This window comes from Globicephala melas, chromosome 11, assembly GCF_963455315.2.
Source record: "Globicephala melas chromosome 11, mGloMel1.2, whole genome shotgun sequence".
NCBI classification, from domain to species: Eukaryota; Metazoa; Chordata; class Mammalia; order Artiodactyla; family Delphinidae; genus Globicephala; species Globicephala melas.
Window position 1 is genome coordinate 54,231,767 of NC_083324.2, and position 13,894 is coordinate 54,245,660.

General features: G+C 40.8%; 1 protein-coding gene across 3 annotated transcripts in view; it reads right to left on the reverse strand.

Annotated features, from left to right (window-relative positions):
• The window catches only part of RBMS3 (RNA binding motif single stranded interacting protein 3), a 690,034-nt gene that overhangs the window by 200,403 nt on the left and 475,737 nt on the right, over nt 1-13,894 (reverse strand). For all 3 annotated transcript variants that reach the window (XM_060308006.2, XM_070046679.1, XM_030830022.3), the window contains exon 6: nt 620-699. In XM_060308006.2, the coding sequence (XP_060163989.1) occupies nt 620-699 (80 nt within the window). The remainder of the gene's footprint in view (nt 1-619; nt 700-13,894) is intronic.

A 13,894-nucleotide genomic window follows, 5' to 3' on the forward strand; every position in this document is an offset into this window, starting at 1 on the left:
TGGAAATGTGAAATGCCCTGAGGTAGCCTAGATTGGTGCTTCCTAGACTATCTCTGATGCATGGACAGCTTAAAATAAATTCAATGTGCATTTGGTATTTTTGTAAAATATGAAGTGATGCACTAAGATTTCATGATAGTGTCATATTGCTATAAAAGTTTCTAAATGCTTACTCTCCTTTTCTGTACTCTTCTTGTCATGGACTGGTAAGAAATGTCTGTCAACTGGCCTCAATCTATGGACGCCACTGTCATTTTATTTATAATATATCACTGTTTAGATATGTTACAAATTAGAAATCAGGATACCAATATTAATGATAGGAGTCACAAACTTTCTTCACTTCGAGTGCATTTTAACCTATTCTTTGCTATGTTTTTCTTCTAATTCACTTTAGGGAATTAGCAGCAGAGATTCAAAAGACAGGCCAAAGAACAATCACTAAGAAACTTTTGGCAGTTTTGAGAAAGATGCGTTGTTACATAGTATTAAAAAATACATATTTTTAAAGGCAAAAATTTCCCTCCCAGTGGCCAACCATGGGCTTTACTATATACTCATTCTGATAACAGCAATGAGCCTAGATATTATTTAATGATTACTTTATGGTATTTCTTACCTGGGATGCCTGGTGGTGTTTTCAGATATTTTCCATTAAAATGTTGAATTACCACTTCACATTTTTCAGTAGACTCCATTCTGGGAAAAGAAGTAAACAGGGGATCATATGCTTTCACGAAGTTGTACATATCCAGGAAAAATAAATTAAAAAGAAAAGGAAATTAAGAAAACCATAGAAAAGCTTGATTTCAGAATTTTACCAGAACCGCCAACTGTTGCCATGACCACCATCACCAGGTGGATAGAACATCACAAACTCATCACTACTAAGAGCATCACTTACTCTACTAAATGTTGCCACCGTGGACGGCGCTGTGCAGAGTCATCACCCAGACATAATCCTGAGGCATTATCTTACTTAATCCATACAGCAATGCTTGGCACTTGAAAGTGCTCAATGAATGTGTGTTGAATGTCTGAGTTAGCAAACCAGAGAGGCAGGTTTCGTTATTGCCTTTCACACTAGTGAGGGCAGCAAGGCTTAGTGAGATGAACCGCCTTGGCAGTTAAGTGGCAGAGGCGGGCTTTTAGCTGAGGCCTGGGTGATACCAACCTGCACAGGAACGACTAAGCTGTACCTCAAGGGTCTCCACAAAACAAGGGGAGGGGATGCATTGCGTTTAAACAACTGGCGGCCTACAGGAGAGATTCACGCAGCGGTGTTGTCATCAGCATCATGACGGCTTTATTGAAAACCCACTGGGTGAGAGACAGAAGGGAGTTATTTGGGGTCCCAAATGTGGGAGGAGAACATATATACACAAACCTCAGGTCCTGAACTTTCTTAATTTTCAATTTCAGACAATCTTCTAACTAGGTAGAAGTTTTTCAAACTAGGTATCAATATTCCGAGACTGGGTTTCTTGTGCCAAGTTTTGGCATCTCAGATACAAGCTAATGAATAACATTCGGGGCCATAGCATCATACTGCCAACATTAGCAGTGTTGCTGTCTCCTAAGTAGAACAGTATCAGCAACATTTTCTAAATAGTAACTATATCTGGACTTTATTATTTTGTAAAGCAGGGTGTGGAAGATAAAAATTAAAGGGTCAACTGTGATCAAAAGAAATTAATTCCCACAAACGGTACACGAGAGGAAAAACGGACTTAAGAAATGGCACACATACATATAAAAGAATGTGTATGAAATGTGTGAAATTTTTTGTCTAAAAGGCAAAGTGTATAATTTTGGATTTTCTGCTCTGTTATTAATATGAACTTTCTTGGAATGGAGCCCTTTGACACAATTTGTAAAACTTTCTTACATCCAAATTTTATGTGTGTTTTCATATTCATATTACATGCAGAGAAAAAAAGAAAAGGAAAAAATATATATATATAAGCAAATGCCAAATAAGTTATATATTTATTACACCGAGAGGAATTCAAATGTGAGAGGAATTGCAGAAGCCAGGAAAACTCTGAGAAGTGGGCACAGGAGGACAGAAAGGCCTTTGCAGAAGTAACTAGGGTAGGGGCCAGGCTGGGAGGGGGCAGGCTGTGTCCTTGTAGATGGGGTAGAGTGAGTGGCCCAGTGGAAGGTTCACTCAGGGAAACTCTTGGAGATAAGCTGAGGGGTGCAGGCAAGAGCATCTGAGTTACCAGGTTAAGAAATTTTTTTTTTATTGAAGTATAGTTGATTTACGGTGTTGTGTTAGTTTCAGGTGTACAGCAAAGTGATTCAGTTATACATTCATATATATCTATTTTTTTCAGATTCTTTTCCCTTATAGGTTATTACAAAATATTGAGTAGAGTTCCCTGTGCTACACATTAGGTTCTTGTTGGTTACCTATTTTATATATAATAGTGTGTGTATGCCAATCCCAAGCTCCTGATTTATCCCTACCCCCATGTTTCTCCTTTGGTAACCATAAGTCTGTTTCCTAAGTCTGTGAGTCTTTCTGTTTTGTAAATAAGTTCATTTGTATCATTTTTTTTTTTAGATTCCACATATAAGTGATATCATATATTTGTCTTTCTCTGTCTGATTTACTTCAGTTGGTATGATAATCTCTAGGTCCATCTGTGTTGCTGCAAATGGCACTATTTCATTCCTTTTTATGGCTGAGTAATATTCCATTGTGTATGTATATACCACATCTTCTTTATCCATTCATTTGTCGATCGACATTTAGGTTGCTTCGATGTCTTGGCTACTGTAAATAGTGCTATGAACACTGGGATATATGTATCTTTTCAAATTACGGTTTGCTCCAGATATATGCCCAGGAGTGGGATTGCAGAATCATATGGTAGCTCTATTTGAAGATGGTTTCAAAAGCACGTTCCATCTGGGGAGCTCTAATTACCTTATGACTCAAAACAAAACATTTTCCAATGTACATTCCTAGGAAGCATGGGAAAGATGCACATTTTTTCTGCATTGATAAGATGGTGAAGCAGAGCAGGACCAATGTCAGGGGTACACATGCAGTACCAGAGCCCTGTGCTTAGAAAAATCTTGCACTTGATTTAAAGTTCTGCTGTCACCATCCTGACATCTTAATACGTTTTAAACAAGGGGTCTTGTATTTTTAATTTTCACTAGATCCCACAAATTACATAGCTGGTCCTAATATGACAAGAAAGCACAGGAAACTAATCTGACGTTAATAGGTTAATGTTCATTTATTAGATGCCCATTGGATCCACATAGTGTTATTTTGAAGAACATCTGAAGAGTGACTCACTTTTGTGTCGAAATGCAAAACTAAAACTCTTTAAGCTTAATAATACCCACTTTTAATAAATAAAAATAAAAACAAAAATGGCATTTTATTCACTGCTTAATCACAAATTCCCCCAAATCAGAGGATATTTGGATTAGAAAGATAAGATGAATCATTTCCCATTCCAAATATTGAGGAGCAGCTAAGTATAATTTTGCTAACTCCTTCACATTTTCTTTCCAGAGGAATATTTTACATCTTCCAACTTGTTATTTTTTAATTAAAAAAATTTATTTATTTACTTCTGGCTGCATTGGGTCTTCGTTGTGGTGTGCTGGCTTCTCATTGCGGTGGCTCCTCTTGTTGTGGAGCATGGACTCTAGGCACGTGGGCTTCAGTAGTTGTGGCACGTGGGCTCCAGTAGTTGTGGCACGCAGGCTCAGTAGTTGTGGCTCACGGGTTCTAGAGCACAGGCTCATAGTTGTGGCGCATGGGCTTCGTTGCTCCACGGCTTGTGGAAATCTTCCTGGACCAGCGCGTGAACCCGTGTCCCCTGCATTGGCAGGTGGATTCTTAACCACTGCGGCACCAGAGAAATCCCTTAATTTTTTTTTAACTAGGGAACTTCCATTTCTAGGAACAAAAGAACTCAAATTCTGCTCTTTCTCTTTTCCCACAGGACCCACTATCCATCGTCTCTTAGGGAAGATAACCTTCCCTCCTAGCAGAGACATGAATGGGAGAGGAAATGTGCATCCTTAATTACTACAGATGTTGCTTTATGGAATTTTGATTCCAGGAGAGCTATGGAATGAAAAGCTTATGCCCCAGGGCCCCCTCCCTGTTCAGTCGCTCTCTGGGTACTCATCTAGATAAAAGGCAGTTAAGAATCTAAAGCTTGCTTGCCAGAGTCCTACAAATCAAATCCTTCCCCTTTTGTCTTTAAAACGACACGGAATTCTAAACGCACACTGAAACTGGATGGGGGATAGCGTGTGTGTGCTTGGTGGCTTCATCTCATCCATCCACCTAAAACATTTTTGTCCTGGTTTGAAAGCCTCATATCTTCCCTTTTGGATTCTAGTACGATCATCTTTTGTTAAGACTGGTTTACAGCCCCACCAAGCCCAGTGGGGGCCATTTCTGTGAACACCAGACAGCAGCGTAGAGTGTTCACTCTGGCTTCATTCAGATTTAACTAAGTATATGTCTGCAGGAGCCTTTAGAGACTCTCATCTCTGAAAGAATAAATGCAATAAAAGTCTGTTTTCTGTAGCTGCCAGTGCTTAGTGTCAAACCATGTTATGTGGCACCACCCAGCAGTGACAATTTCATTTTAATACACAGGGCACATTTTAACAAGGCCAAGCCATCCCAGCAAAGAGGGAGATCGAGGAGCTGCCGAGGGGAAAGGCTCAGAGTGAGACCCATGGAACTCTGGGGGAGACTGCATTTGAATGGCCACCTTAGCAAGAATGTGACCATTTTCTTCTCCAGTTTCACAATTAGCCTATTTGAAATGCCAGCCCAAGCTATCTGCAATCTGGCATGCGCTCCACTGGAAACTGACACTAATATTATCAAGTGGGTCTGAAAAGGCAGCGTGCCAGACAAAGCTGCCTTTCCATGGCCCCTTCAGATGGGCCACTGAATCCCTACAACTGCACTCATTCTTTCTAGGCAGTACCTGAACCCTCTCACATCCCTCAGAAGAGCTCGTGTGCCTGGCCAACCATTCACCCGACAATGCGATGCATTAATTAGGTTCCTACAACGCTCCAATCATTGTATAAAGTCTCAGGGTTTTCTGTTAGGTCTGATGTTTAAATACAAACGTGCATTAAAGGTCCTGTTTGACATTCTTTCTTGTCTCCGTGCCTAGGAACCTGGCTTCAGTCATTCGAAACGCACCACTGAATTGTGATTTAGAGAACATTTCTTTTTTACAACAGCTACTAATAGGTGCTAGTTTCATAGCCAATACAATCCCCATGGGCAAATTACACCAGATGAGAGCCTGATCCAATACCGGGAGAATGTTCTGGGTCAGACTTAACACACAGGGGTGGCAGAGTATTGTGTACAACGATTTGCAGCCTACCTGTCTCACCTCCATGGAGAATCTCTCAGTTTATGATCTTAAATCAATAAGCATGATTACGCACATAGTTAAAACAAATCCACCCTGTCATTTATGATGCTTAATGAAAGGTTTCCACTATTGTGAAATTTTTGTGGTTTTGCAATCACAGGCTCCGTACAAATTATTGGCAACTTAGAACATACAGCTTTGCAAGCCATTCATCCTCGCTTCCGGTAAGATTTGCTGAAAGTGTCAACATGAAAAGATTTTGTACAAAACAAATTATGTCATTGGCTTCGTAATCCATGGTAACAGAAGGAATAACAGTGAATTTCAGCAAGAAAGAGGAGTGAAGGAGTTGAATTTTCTCAGTTTTTGCAATTTGTTTTCTTCCTTCGAGGTGCTTGACGTCTTTAGGAGACAAGTGTCATAAATGCAAAATAGGGCCGTAGACTGGTCTTCCTACCACCTCCCTTTGCAGAAACTCTGACATTTTGGTGGCCCCTTGCTTAGCACTGAAGCACATTCCTCTTATGAAATGGAGCTATGGACAATATTTGGTTCATGAAAACCCACTCCAAAACTTTAGAATCACATATATTCAGGACTGGAAATACCAACTTCTACATGGTACAGAGGAAGAAAATAACACCAGAAAGCAGTGGCTTCTCTAAAGTTGAGTTGGTGGAGAAGCCTGCAATGGAAACTTTGTCCGTTGACGCTGAGTTCGTTGGCTTGTTTGGAAGGGATGGGGCTCCACTGCTGGCCTCCTGTCATCACTCCTGATTTCCTGCCCTGATCTGCTTTCATCTCTGCTGAAGCTGGATGGGGCCAGCCATCTCCATTTCATTCAGCCATGATTAACTAGAGTAAGTGTTCTCAGAAATGGAGATTATACCCTGATATGATATAACAAGAAGGGCACTTCACCTGTGTGGTATTCTTTCCAGAACTTAGACATAACATGGATCCCATCGTGAAATAAACATCGAAAAAGGCAGACCTGGAGACATTTTCCAGGATACCTGGCTGGGACTACTCATGGAAAACAAGGAAAGTCTGAGATACTGTCAGAGACCAGAGCAAACTGATGAGAAAAACCACCAAATGCAAAATGGTACCAGGGATTGGATTCTGGAACAAAAAGAGGATATCAATGGAAAAATTGGTGAAATTCCAATAAAGTCTGGAGTTTGGTTAATAATAATGTACTGATGTCAGTTTCTTAATTCTGACAAATATGTCATGGTAATGCAAAGGGTTAACAATGGGGAAAACTGGATGTAGGGTGTACAAAACCTGTGTATTACCTTTGTAACTTTTCTGTAAAACTAAACTTATTCCAAAATAAAAAAGCTTATTTTTAAAATGATGGTACATTAAAATTATCAGGGAGCTATTTTTTAAAAATACCAGTGTCTGGGCCCCAGCTCAGGAGATTCTGACTTAATTGCTTTAGCATGAAGTCTAGGCACATATTTTTGAAAGCTGCCGAGGTGATGCCAGTGTGCAGTCAGGGTTGAAAACCACTGTTCTGGAGTTCTCTGTCAGGTGCCCCAAACGGGAAACCATGGGCCAAATCCAGCCTTCACAAATGTTTTGCTTGGGCTGCAAAGAGTTTTTGAAAAATTTGAAATGGTTGTCAACATTTAGAGATTGGGAGACTTCACATGAAAAGTTGAATTTCTGATTCCTCTTCAAAGATGCGATGAAAGACGAGATAAGGTGTTTTCTGCATGGCAACTATGGTATAACAAAAATAAATTTGGTCTCTGTCCTTGGTTCCTAGCACAGAACTCCTAAAACTCTGGGGATTTCCCGAGTGAAAGGAACGTCTTCTGTTATCTGTAATGGATCACTTTTGGCTATACCTGAGTTTCTGTTAATGAGGTGATTCAAGGTGAGACCCCTAGATAGCTTCAGAATAGGGCTGGTCACCAGAAAGACCAAAGAATTAGAGGGCTGGAGCTGTCAGGCCCACTCTTCAGTGTCTGGGGATGGGTGAGGGGCTGGAGATTTGAGTGCAACCACCAAGAGCCAATGATTTAATCAATGGCGCCTATGTGATGAGACCTCCATTCAAACCACTGAACAACAGGGTTTGGAGAGCTGATGGATAGGTGGGCACATTGATGTGCTGGGAGGGCGGGACACCTAGAGAGGGCAGAGAAGCTCTGAGCCGTTCTCCCACCCGCTTCCTTGCCCTATGCACCTCTTTCATTTGGCTGTTCCTGAGCTGTATCCTTTATGACACACAGGTAAATATTTAAGTGTTTTCCTGAGTTCTGTGGATAGTTCTAGTGAATTTTCAAGCCTGAGGGGTGTCAAGGGAACCCCTGAATTTGTAGTGGGTGGGGCAGAATTGTGGGTAGCCTGGTACCCCATTTGTGGTGGTGTCTGAAGTGGGGACGCTCTTGTGGGACCTAGCCCTTGAACCTGTGCAGCCTGATGACAACTCTGAGTAGTTAGTGTTAAAACTGAAATGAATTGTTGGACACCCAGCTGGAGTCAGAGAATTGGATAATTAGTATGGAAAAATGACACACATTCAATGTCACAAAAGTCCACATATTTGGTGTCAGAAATGATGTCAGAAAAAAGACATCACGGCAAAGTTACTCTAGATTTGAGCAGTTGTTTTCTGTAAACAGAGCCAGTTTGCCATCATTCCAACCTACCTGTATCCATTGCCAGTCTGAAGGAGAAGTAGCAGGTGGTATTTATTGCTGACTTTGCACTGCTTTCTATTTCTACTTTTTAATAGTGGAGTCAAGAGGAAAGAAAATTAGTTCACTCATCCATGTATGCTGATGTTTTCTGCTTAGCCCTCCCCCATACGCCTTCTCTGCTCTGCTCTATGCCCCAAAAAAGTGACTCTTCCATGGACTGTATCACCTTTGCTCTATTACTTGATGGTTTTTATTGGTGTCACCACTGGAGGCCTGGTGGAAACAGAGAGAGAGATCTGGCTGGTCCTCCTCATTCTCTCTGCTTTGGCACCACGTCTGTCTGGCAAGGGTTACATCCCTCCCTGTCTACAGCGCCTCTAGGTGGCCCCTCCTCCAAGGCTCTGGGTCTCACTGGGCTCTGGGCACATGGCTTCACCTGCTGTCTGCTCTCAGGGGTAAAGGCTTCCTTCTGCGGCTCATCTCTGGGTATCTCAGCGTCCCTTCATCAGTTCCCTTAACTCTGCCCACACTTCTGTAAATACTCCTCCATGCTAGCCTCTTCAGTTGGATCATTTGTGGTGAAGCTATGTTTCTAGCCAGCACTTTGACGGCTACATCATAAAACTATCAATACCCAAGGAACAAAATGATCTCTGAGGCTGTGTATTTCAAGAAAAATGTAAGAAAAAATAAGTTTACTTACACTTAGTCTGGGAACTGCTTCTTTCAGACTACCTACCTACCCCCAGCAGACATCCTTGTCTGGATGCATCATAATCTAGATCTATCTTTTAACCATAGATTAATTGTGTTCAAAGGGAATTTGGTAAAGAAATGGAAAAACATTCAATTCAAAAATTAAAACTGAGATAAAGAAGGAATCAATAAGTAAAATATGTTCAGGTATAGAAAAATCTCACCATTCAATGCAACTGGAACTCATTTGATCACTTTTAATCAGTCTCTTTGAGCTGCAGCCATATTTCATTCATTACTAGATATTACTATCTATTACATTTCTCTTCTTTTTTCTACAATATATCAACCTTGCCTTTTTTCTGTTTCCCAAGTATGAGGAACTGGCCCCAGCTTAGCTCTCCTTCTCTCTTTTCCTCTGCTGGGACAGCTCTTTTCCCTCTCCAGGCCCACCAGGGAGTCTCATGCTGGTTTCTTCTTATCATGTGCATCTTAGGTTAAATGCAGTCTCCTCAGAGGGCTTTCCTATCCTTTACCTCAAACCTCTCATTTTGTCACATTCTCTATAGCACCCCTATGCTTTATTTTGTTTTCATAGAACTTTAGTTATTTGATATTAATTGTTGATACTCATTATTTACTATTTTATGTTTGATGACATACTTAACTGTGTCCCCAATCCAGTAGAATGCCAGTCAATGAAAGCAGATACTTGTGTGTGTGTGTGTGTGTGTGTGTGCGCACATCTCTAATTATCACATGTAGAATAATTACTGGCACATTACTAGTGCCCACATATTTACTGGGTGAACTGAATGAATGCATGGATGAATACATTTTACAGGACTTCCCTGGGCGCAGTGGTTAAGAATCTGCCTATCAATGCAGAGGACACGGGTTTGAGCCCTGGTCGGGGAGGATCCCACGTGCCGCGGAGTAACTAAGCCCGCGAGCCACAACTACTGAAGCCCGTGTGCCTAGAGGCCGTGCTCCACAACAAGAGAAGCCACCACAACGAGAAGCCCACGCACTGCAAGGAAGAGTAGCCCCTACTTGCCGTAACTAGAGAAAGCCTGCGCGCAGCAACAAAGACCCAATGCGGCCAAAAATAAATAAATAAATAAACAAACAAGTAAGTAAATAAATAAAATCAAGATGTCAGTACTCTGTAATGACCTATATGGGAAAAGAATCTAAAAAGGAATAGATATATTTATATGTATAACTGATTCACATTGCTGTACATCTGAAACTAACACAACATTGTAAATCAACTATACTCCAATAAAAATTAAAAAAATATATACATTTTACATATCAGGAAGGGAGGCTAAAAGAGGTTAAGTAACTAGTCCAAGAACACAGATAGGAAGAACAGAACTAAGATGAAAACTAAGTTATTTCTGACCATAAAGCCATATTTATAACCACACGGATACAGATGGATGTTAGGTTGGTCCAATTCATAGAAAGCAGAGCATGTATGAAAGATATTAAATAAAAGAGGCTCACATGTGCCCTCCAAATGATATTTCGAAGTCTTTCTCTTTATTGGCTGGAAGCCAACAACCTACCTGAAATCCCCACAGCCTTCAGGGCCCAAGAGTCCCTGTCATGGTTTGTACTTAGGGCAAGCACAGGGTAAAGAGATCTTACAGACCCTGAGCACAGGGAATGGCCTCTATTTCCAATTGCAAGGTAACAAAGTTCTCCAATTTCAGTTTCACAAGGATAAATAATATTCAGAACTCTCCTCCCATCCCACGGAGGGCTGACTTTGGAATAACGCCATTCCAATTTCAAGATAATAGAACAATAAACTGTATGTTTTTTCTCCTTTTCTAAGTTTTTATAAAAGCATGTATACAGAAAGATTGAAGACCAGGGGATTTCAGAGTAATAGATTATTCTATGCAATTTAATTCATTTGTTTGTTTGGTTGACAGGTTGGTTGGTTTGTTTGGGTTTTGAAAACCAGGGCTCCTAATACACGGAAAAGAAAGTAGAGTGATCTGCCTTCTCTAGCCATGACCATGACTTTCTGATGTTAAAAGACAGAGAGACAAACAGACAACATAAAGAAACGATGAAGATAAACACATAAAACAAGAATAAAGATAAAGAAGCTACAGGGTGGACCAGGGGTTTTCTCTTTAGTGGATCACATCTGCTGGCAATTGAGAGAGGAATTAAAATTACTAAAAGGAATAACAGTCCACCTTCTTTTCAGTCTCAGCAAACACAGTTGTAACCTGTTTCTGTGCAAACACAGCTGTAGTTTGGTGGTTACTAATCACTAAGTTTACATTTTAGAGATTTTCTTTGCTCACATTTGATTTCCTAGTTCCATGCATTTGAGACAGTAATGGCAAATGAATTGCCAAAACATCAAGGGAGAAATATTAACACAACATTTCTTAAAGACGGATTTAAGGTAGATATGAATCGAAACACATTCCAAACAATAAAATCACATTTAGATAGGCTTGATGGTCATTTTAAAGCACCATATAGTTGCCTACAAAGAAAGTATTGGCATTTGCCTTATAATTTTAAAAATTTCTATATTTTCTTTATGTTTATTCTGAATCTGAGTTCTCTTTCTATTTCGGGAGGTGGGAGAAGATAGGCAGCAAGAAATGTCAGGCAGTGGAAAGTAAAGAATAAAATTGTAACGATATTTAAAGTAATTAAAAGAAAATACAAAAATAATATTTAAATTAATTTTTAATAATCAGCCTGATATTTGTCTTCCTGTAACTCTGATTAGTTTTTTTACTTAGTGAAAAGAAAGAAGTACTGAAATGATTTATTTGGAAAACTTGCCCATTTGGTAGGGAGTGGTAGAACACTGCCCAGATGTTAAAAGTCATTCAAACAAAACTCCATGAGAATCAAATTAAGAGCACTGAAGAGAGGTGAAAAAAATTACAGAATACAAAGGTCTCTGTGCTCAGCGGTCTCTCACGCCCTTTAGCTCACCAGGGGACAGTAAATGCATTGCTTAAAGAGGTTCTATGTTCCCAGATGTTGAAGCTGGAGTAATTGTGAACGCTTACCCTCATCCCTTCTCCACTTTGGGTCATTCTTTACCGGCCTCTCATAACACTCGTTCAATGTGATTTTTGTTAGACAAACGGTCTTATGTTTCTGGGAATGGGAAATGGATAACGTGAACATGCAGTCCTGTCCCTCCAGACTCAGGCTGATTTATGTTCTGATCCTCATGCTGGAAGGCAAGGTAGTCTGCGAGCTCTGCAGTAGTGGGTCTGACTGTCAGCATTCCCACCATAAACTTTTGTTTTTCAGGGTTTATGACTTGGCTATAAAATGCTGCCTGCAGGGGGGTGGATCTTACAAAACTGTTTTATGTTACAAGAGAGGAAAAAAATAATAATAAAATAAAATGGAAGTCTGTAATTTCAGACACCATCTAGTGCTTCTGGAACGTTAAAAAGCCTGTAATTGTGCTGTTTCTGCACCCTACTGGTATTCAAATCAATGCTTTGAAGTTCAGTGGTTTAAATATAAAACGAAGATACCACCTTTGCTTTGAAGAGGTGATTTTCAAAGAAGATGAATATAGCTTACAAGTAAAATAATAATGGAGGTTTTCTTTTGAGTCAAAGGAATTTCAGGATCTCTTGCACGTGAACCAAGAACCACACCTGGGATTTTGTCCCAAGATGGCAGTGCAGAAAGACCCTGAGCTCACCTCCTCTCACGAGCACACCAAAATTACAACTATTTACAGAACAACTATCAATGAAAAAGACTAACTTAACAGAAAAGATCTTCCACAACTAAAGATATATCATTATTTGTTTGGCTATAGCCCTTGTGATCTTGAGAACATGGGCTTATGTTCACCTATACCTGAACCTGTAAGTGGGTTCTCCTGCTTATCTTCTGTGAGATATTGTACAGGATTTTAAACTTCTCTTGCCTTCATTTTTTCTATAACTGTAAAATGTGAATATAATAATATAATAAAAACAATAATAATTAACTCAAAAAGCCAAAAAGAAAAAAAAAGGAGGAACCACAATGAGACAGGTAGGAGGGGCAGAGTCATGGTATAGTCAAGACCCGTGCCCCACCCCCCACCGCCAACCCCAGTGAGTGAATCACTAAGGGGAGGATAATTACAACTGTAGAGGTTCTCCCCAAGGAGCAAGGAGTCTGAAACCCACATCAGACTCCCCAGGCTGGAGGTCCTGCACTGGGAAGACAAGCCCCTAGAACGTTTGGCTTTGAAGGCCAGTGGGGCTTACTTTCAGGAGACCCAGAGGGCTGTCCGAAATAGAGACTCTACTCTTAAAGGAGGCACACAAAATTTCACACACTCCGTGAACGAGGGCAGAAGCAGTAATTTGAAAGGAGCCTGAGTCAGACCCACCTGCTAATCTTGGAGAGTCTCCTGGGGAGACAGGAGGCAACTGGGACTCCCCCTGGGGACAGAGATGCTGGCAGCAGTCATTTCTGGGAGCTCGTTCTGCCATAATAACACTGGTGCTGGAAGGTGCCATCGTGGAATCCTCCCTCTAGTTTATTAGCCTCAGGACCCAGCTCCATCCCCACCCACCAGTCTGTTGGCACCAGTACTGGGACAGGCAAGAATGTGGAGAAAAGGGAACTCTTGTACACTATTGTGGGCATATAAATTAGTGCAGCCACTGTGGAATAGAGAATGGAGAGTCCTCAAAAAACCAAAAAGAGAAATACCATGTGATTTAGCAATTCCACTAGTGTATATATCAGAAGAAAATGAAAACATTAATTCAAAAAGATACATGCACCCCAATGTTCATAGCAGCATTGTTTACAATAGCCAAGACATGGAAACAACCTATGTGTCTATCAACAGATGAATGAATGAAGAAGTTGTGTATATATGTTGTTTTTTTAATATTACATTCATTAATTTTTTGTTTTTTTGTTTTTTTTTTTTGCAGTACGCAGGCCTCTCACTGTTGTGGCCTCTCCTGTTGCGGAGCACAGGCTCCGGACGTGCAGGCTCAGCGGCCATGGCTCACGGGCCCAGCCGCTCCACGGCATGTGGGATCTTCCTGGACCGGGGCACAAACCCGTGTCCCCTGCATCAGCAGGCGGACTCTCAACCACTGCGCCACCAGGGAAGCCCACATTCAT